This window comes from Lathyrus oleraceus, chromosome 2 (genome assembly GCF_024323335.1).
Source record: "Lathyrus oleraceus cultivar Zhongwan6 chromosome 2, CAAS_Psat_ZW6_1.0, whole genome shotgun sequence".
Classification (NCBI taxonomy): domain Eukaryota; kingdom Viridiplantae; phylum Streptophyta; class Magnoliopsida; order Fabales; family Fabaceae; genus Lathyrus; species Lathyrus oleraceus.
In genome coordinates, this window is record NC_066580.1 from 24,058,782 (window position 1) to 24,066,705 (window position 7,924).

At 29.1% G+C, this 7,924-nt stretch overlaps 1 protein-coding gene across 1 annotated transcript in view; it reads left to right on the forward strand.

Moving 5' to 3' along the window:
* LOC127121079 (uncharacterized) overlaps positions 1 to 708 on the forward strand; it is a 1,054-nt gene extending 346 nt beyond the window's left edge. The window contains exon 2 of the mRNA XM_051051685.1: positions 56 to 708. Coding sequence (XP_050907642.1) covers positions 56 to 627 — 572 coding nt within the window. The 3' untranslated portion in view covers positions 628 to 708. The remainder of the gene's footprint in view (positions 1 to 55) is intronic.
* The last annotated feature ends 7,216 nt before the right edge of the window (positions 709 to 7,924 follow it).

Consider the following 7,924-nt stretch of genomic DNA (forward strand, 5'->3'; position numbering starts at 1 on the left):
AACTATTTTATTATTATTTACCTATATTAATATTTATTTCACATGTCAAATGCAGGGAGGTACGATGAGAAAAATAATGTTGATGCTACCACTCTACCTATGGTACCTTTTTCATTCACTAACAATAATCCTACACCCTTCATAACGACAGCTAGGTATGATCGAACATTGCCTTTGAGTTCATGCAACACTTCTCTCACTCCTTATCCTCCAAACGTATATCGAAATTCTAAAGATTATGCAACTGGATATCAAAAGAATTTTCGATATTCTCCCTATAGTGAAGCTTCCAATCACATTAATAACTCTATATTGTCCAATAATTTCATTTCTCGTTCAAGGATTGATTTGAATAGCTATCAAGGTTTTAAGAATATTGCTATACCAAATTCAAATCCTCATTTACTTCGTCCAATTAAATCTAAGGATTTGGATTTGTTTTTTTCTTCTCGAATTGGTAATGCTAATTCAACAATGGAACATCAAGTGTTTGATATTCGAGAAACTGAAGCTTGGAAAAACTCAATGACTCAAAACAAAGATGACAAGAATACAATTCCAGTGATAAAAAATGGCGTTGCAAATGAAAATGATGAAAAGCATTTGGATCTCTCACTTCATCTTTAGATCATGAGTTAATATCTTTTGTCGAATTAGTTTAATAAATTATTAATTTTGTTTTTCATTAAAAAAAATAGTGTTTTTCTATGTGTTATTTAATCCACTATAATATTCATAATTGGTTTATACTTGTATGTTAATTGCTATTGACTCTTTTTTTTAAATTTATATAAAGGGATTTTCTTTGACTCAATTTAAAAAAATGAAATTAGAAAATAGAGAAATATTTATTATTTGAAGAGGTTTTATTGATTGATTTACAATATTTTTCAAGTATATTTAAATTTAATATTTTATAATCATAACCACTAAACTAAAATCTCCAATGAACTTTAATTAGATACAAATATTATAAATTTTCACTCTCAACTAAATTTTAAAAAAAAAATTATTCAAGTAAATATAATGCATTAAGATGTAGTCATATATGGTCTATATTAAAACATATCATTTTAATATATTGATATGAACGTCTTTTTAAAAAAATGTAGTTATGGCTACTAATTAATACCTTTATACAAAATAATTTATAGATTAATTTTTAATTATTGTTTGAAAATAAAATATTTTTTATGTCCATGTTAAAAAACTGACTTCTTTTGAAGACAAAAAATTAGCTATTGTTTCTAATTGTTAATATCTTTATATAAATAAGTTATAGGTTAAACTTTAATTATTCTTTGAAAATAAAATAGTATAATTATATATGTTAAAAAGTTGATTTCTAGAGGATATTCAATGTAATAACATGTTTATAGAAAAACTTTTTATATATATAAAAAATACATTCTTATATATATATATATATATATATATATATATATATATATATATATATATATATATATATATATATATATATATATATATATATATATATATATATATATATATATATATATATAAATTAATTATCAATTTATAAATTATGAATCCAAATCCATAAATGTTATAGTGGAAAGACATTGAACTTTTTTCCCTACCTTTCATTTATAAATAGATTAAATTAAATAAGTGAAAAATAAAAACTGTGAAAATACATATATTATTTTGCAATATTCAACATTCAATCGTAAATATAATTGCCTTAATGGTAAATAATCTATAAATTTTGCTTTTAAATTTATATTAAATTTTTACTTCTTTTTTCTTTTGAAAATATTTTTCCTTTGATTATAAAGTGAAGAATTGAAAAAGACTAAAATGGCAAAGAATTAAAAAAAAAATTCAATCTTTCTTCATTGACTATGCTTTTAAATTTTCATTAATAATTTTGATAAAAATAAATAAAACATTATATATATATATATATATATATATATATATATATATATATATATATATATATATATATATATATATATATATATATATATATATATATATATAACTCAAACAAAGTACAACTAAAAAATGAACAATCAAACATGCAAGAAAAATACGAAAAACAAATAACACCATAAGTACTCCAAAGGTAAGGAAACAACGAATACATGGTCAAAAAGAATAAAGAAACAGGGGGTAAGATAGAGATCAACAATACCTAGAACCAAGCAAGAAACCTCTTGAGAGAGTCAGGTGAGGGCAAGCAAGGCTACCAACAACTGAAAGGAGATCAGCTAGTAACCAACACCCAACTACTATGAATAACACATATATCAAGAGTTGGGAGAAAGATTCTACTACAGATAGTGGTATGTGATAAGGTAATTTGTGTTCGTATGTACCTTCTTTACAACCATGGGCTACTAATTATGGTAAAAAGACAATATTGTGTAACGTACTTCTACGGTTTATTTAAAACAATCATAGTAAAAGCTTGAGATCAGGTGTTCGATTTCAAGCTCCTGCATTTTTTTCACATTTCACCATGGTTCTAGAAACCAACCGTAGTGAAAGACTTGACACACAACATATCACCACAGTCTTTGATTACAACTGTTGTGATATGTTTACTTGAGTTTATTTTAACTTATGTGAAATATTTATTTCACCAACTGCTCACTAAACATATAGCATTTCAATCTGATTTAGAAAATTATAATATGAGATATGAAGTTATATTAGAAGAACAAGTTACACTAATCAATGTTGTATAAGTTTTCTGCAACTCATTTTTCGCATTTCTCTTTTTAACCATTAGAGCTTGTTTCAATGCTTATAGTTCTTCAAATACCCCTTCCTTCACCTCTAGTTTATTTTGCAAAATCTTATTTACTTTGCAAACAAAATTAGAGGTGAAGGAAGGGGTAGTTGTAGAAGTAGAAGTATTGAAACAAATTCTGACGATTAAAAAGGGAAATATGAATAATGGGCTACAGAAATCTCGCATAATATTGATTAGTACAATTAGTTTTCTAATATAATGTACTATCTCATATTATAATTTTCTAACTAATTTCTAAAGGTTATATATCCATTAAGGAGTTGGGAAAACACTCAAACAACGTACGATATAATAAACTCATCTTCTATGACATGTTGAGTGAACATAATGAAGCTGCAAATTAGAAGGTATGTCATTAAACAAACCTTAAGACAACATACAATATAAAACATAAAACATAAAACTTTTACTAACAAAATCAAAATCATCAACAACATACAACTTTTATCAACAACAATATACATTAAGAACAACATACAACATATATCAACAAAAATAAAATTATAAACATATAACATACATTACCAACAATGTAACACCTCAAAATTAATTAATCTATTTAATTAGATTATTTGTGTTTTTATTTAATTATTTGGTATGCGGTGCACTTTTAATTAAATATATTATGAGTTATATGTGTATGTGTGGTATGGTGGGGTGTAGTGAGAATATTGATGGGTTAATAGAATGATTATAATAACTAGAAATAATTGGAATTAACAGTTGTTTTTAATTAATTAAAATAAATAGAAATAGAAGTTTTTGATGGAAAATAGAAACTAAGAAGAAATAAGGGAAGTGATGAGAATTATAAGAGGAGTTGGGTCAGAGTGTAATTATTAAAAGGTTAAATTAGGTTTTTAGAGATTAAAAAGGATTAGTTGAGCTCTTGAGGAGAGAGTACGTAAAGTTAGAGTTTTTGGAGAAAAAGAGGCTAGGGCTTGAAGACGGAAGAACTCAAACCACCAACCTTACTTAAATTAGGATTTTCTTATAAGAATTTGAGGTATGGGGGAACTACTTCGTATATTTGTGTAATTGATGAAGTGTAGTGAGGACTCCTTAATTCTCCTCTGGATTTTCTCCTATTTTGTCATTGTTGACTATGTGTGAATTATTGATTATGAATACATCTATATTCTATTATGATTGGTGGTGTTGTGTGAAATTCATGTTAATTTCATGTGAAGCTATATGATTAAATTCTAAAATTTGGTGCTCTTATGAGTTGGGTTGCAATTGTTGAAGGTGATGATGATTTTGAGTCAAATTGGTGCAATATATGTTAATATGTGTATAACTAAGTGTTTTAATAATGTATTAACATGTATGATTGAGTTTTGTGCCTTTGGGGTCAATTGGGGTCGAAATCGGAGCTTTGATAGGGCTAGAATGGTGGAAAATTGTATTTTTGGAGTTTCTAGTCTAAGCGATATCGCCCAGCGAGGACAACTTTGCCTAGCGAGAGATGCCCCAGTGGGATATGCAGAGTGAAGAGTTAAGGGTTCTTTGGTGTGCACCCAACGAGGGAAGAGTTCGCCTAGCGAGAGCTCGCCTAGCGAGGATGACAATGCAGAATTGAATCGTTTCGAGTTAATTTGTGTGACAGTGCATTGTTTTGACGATTAATGGATGATGTCATGTACTATTTGGGATTATGTGAAGTGTTATGATTAATTTCATAATTATGATTATGTTTATGAGGTGTTGTATTGAAAATATAATTACGTGCTGTGAATGTAATTGTATATGTTATATGGTGATGTGTAGTTCGGAGTAAGAACTATTATTTTGATGCGTTTAAGTTCATCATTGTTTACAGTCATATGTGAGGTTGTCCCAAGCTCAGAAAGGGGGGCTTGGAGCTCAGAAGGGAGGGCTCATGGGTTCAAAAGGGGAGACCTAGTTCCTGAGAGAGCCAAATGTTGAGTTGGTACCACATGCATAGTGTCATGTTGTGTCGTGAGTTGTATTGCATATATGTGTGTATTTTTGTTGAATGGGTGTGAGATTATGATGACGTTAATTATCTATTGAATATATAATATGTTATGTGTTTATCTACTCTTTCATTCCTTACACCATTTTATGTCGAAGTTTATTTCTCACCCCTTTTACTTAATGTTGTCCACCATGGACATCTTGCAGATAATCAAGAGTGGAGTTGTTGTGTGAGGAAGGTGGCTTGTTGGAGCTATTCTTCATTTACTTATCGTTTTATCGCAAATTAGTTATTTTAGTGCTCTGATCTTGTAACATCGAGAAAATGTTGGTTTTTCTATGTTTTGAGTTAATGTTGAATTATGTAGTTTAAAGTCTAATTTTATTTGCGAAGATTAATTTTGAAGTTGTTATGATATGATTTTCCGTTGTTTATTGTCAAATGTGTTGAGTAGTTTTGGATGGTTGTCGTAGTGACACCTTAAATTGTCGATTAAATATTTTTATATAAGTTTCAGAATTTAGGATGTTACATTAGTGGTATCATAGTAGGTCTGTTCATCCGGTCAGGTTTTTGTAATATTGTATGTTCCCTAGTATGTGACGAGTGTATGAACACTATCGGTGAAATGTTTCTTCTAATGGTTGTTTACTGGTGTGCAAAAATCTGGTAGGAGGAAGAAATGACTGAGCGACCGTTGATGCTTTGGAAGTAATGGCTCAGGCACTGCAGGGTCAGTAGAATCAGGCTATATATGAATTATGTGGATTGTGGAAGTTTCAATGAAACAATCTGCCAACCTTCAAGGGAAGATATGATCCAGAGGATGCACAAACATGGCTCAGAGAAATTGAGAATAGTTTTTGAGTGATGGCTTGCACATAAGCTCAGAAGGTGCAGTTCGGTACTCATATACTGTCATAGGAGGTCGAAGACTGGTGGGATAATGTACGTCAGAGACTAGAGACTATTGGTGCTGAGATTACTTGGGTTGTGTTCATAGCTGAATTTTTAGAGAAGTATTTTCCAGAGTATGTGTGCAGTAAGAAAGAAATCGAGTTCCTCGAGCTAAAGCATGGAAATATGATAGTTTTCGAGTATGTTGCGAAGTTCGAAGAACTGGTGAATTTTTTCCACACTATAATGATGCGGAATCTGAAGGGTCGAAGTGTATCAAGTTCGAAAGTGGATAGCATCCTGAGACCAAGCAAGGTATTAGGTATCAAGAGATTCATCGGTTCCCTATGTTGGTGAATAAGTGAATGATTTATGATGAGGATAGCATAGCCATATCAACTCACTATAAGAATCTTAGTGAGAAGAAAGGGAAGAATCAAAATCGTAGAAAATTGTATATTGCTCCCGTTAACAAATGGAAGCATAAGGCTTTAGGTGAGAACAGTCTAAGTGGGGGAGAGACTTTGGCTTCTATTAAGTGCTTTAAGTGTGAGGTCGCTGGTCATTGTGCCAATGACTGCAAAAGTTATGAGAAGAGATGCTTCAAGTGTGGGAAGACTGGACATATAATGAAGGTTACGGAACACATATAATGACGGTTATGAAACACATATAATGACAATTTTACGTCCGTTTTTAGGTAGCGTGTGATTGTATGTAAGTTGGTTTCAACAACGGGCAAGTGATTGTGGTTATAAGTTAGATAGCATGCTACATATAACAACGGTTAAAGAAAATAACTATTGTGAAATAATTTATAGGTCCTAGGTTCGAATCCTTGCAACGTCATTCTTGCGTTTTATTATTATGGATAGCGCTCTACGTATAACAATGGTTGAATTAAAACTTGTTGTGATATTAAGTGTTCTTTTTAATATTTAGTTTTTTAGTATTCCTAAATTTTAAACCTGAATACTTCTGAATCGTGTCATACTAGAAACAGCAATACATCCATTTGTGAATTAAATTGGATAAAAAATTATATTACATCAATAACACAATTCCATTATGAACCAAAAATTGTATTACATCAATGACATGATTCCATTAGGAACCAAAAATTGTATATCACATCAAAACCAAAATGGTACAAATCAACCTACAATGTACACATCATTAAATCAAATATTATTATCTTGTTATCTTGGTGTCTTGTCTCTTGTTGTGTTGACTTTAAACACCTATAATTTCAAATAATAGTTGTTAGAAAATAACATCACTAGAAATTATAACATACAATAATTATTAATGAAGAATATAAAATACTTACTTGTTAATTTCCTCATATTTCTTCTTGATGGTCGTTAAAAATAGCATGTACATCGGCTCTATCAAATTCTTCATATGAAGTAGGCAGTTGTGTTTCATAAGGAGTGGAAGAAATATCAAAACTTTCATCATCACAATGAGGAATGTGTTTTCCTTTGTGAATAATTGACCATCTCTTCGATAAGTCTGCAAGGTTTGTCATATAAAAAACTTGTTTTGTTTAAGTAGCCATGATGAATGGTTCGGTATTATAAGTTGTCTTGCCAAGATCAACCTGTGTGAATCCTAACTCATCGGTTTTTACACTATTGTTATTGGGAACTCACTTGCATTTAAATAAAGGCACTTTGAAAGTAACATAATCAATCTCCTCATTGACATCACAGAAGAACGCGATGGTTACCAAAATAGAATTGTTATCTTTCGAACTACAGAAATACATTGATTCAGCCTCAACCATAACCCCACTATTTTGCATTGTACTTCGATCATCTTTTGCTTTTGTATAAAAGGAATAATTAGAAATGTCATATTCACTCATTTTTTTATTTATAAAAAGTAATTTTCTTTGACTCAATTTTTAAAAAAAATAGAAAATAGAGAAATATTTATTATTTAAAGAGGTATTATTGATTATTTTACAATATTTTTCAAGTATAATTAAATTTAATATTTTAGAATTATAACCACTAAACTAAAATCTCCAATGAACTTTAATAAGATAAAAATATTATAAATTTTCACTCTCAACTAAATTTAAATAAAATAAATTATTCAAGTAAATATAATTCATTAAGATGTAGTCATTGTATATATGGTATATATTAGAAACATGTCATTTTAATATATTGATATGTCTATGAAAGTCTTCTAAAAAAATGCAGTTATGGCTTCTAATTAATACCTTTATACAAAATAACTTATAGGTTAATTTTTAATTATCGTTTGAAAATAGAAGTTTTTTTTAT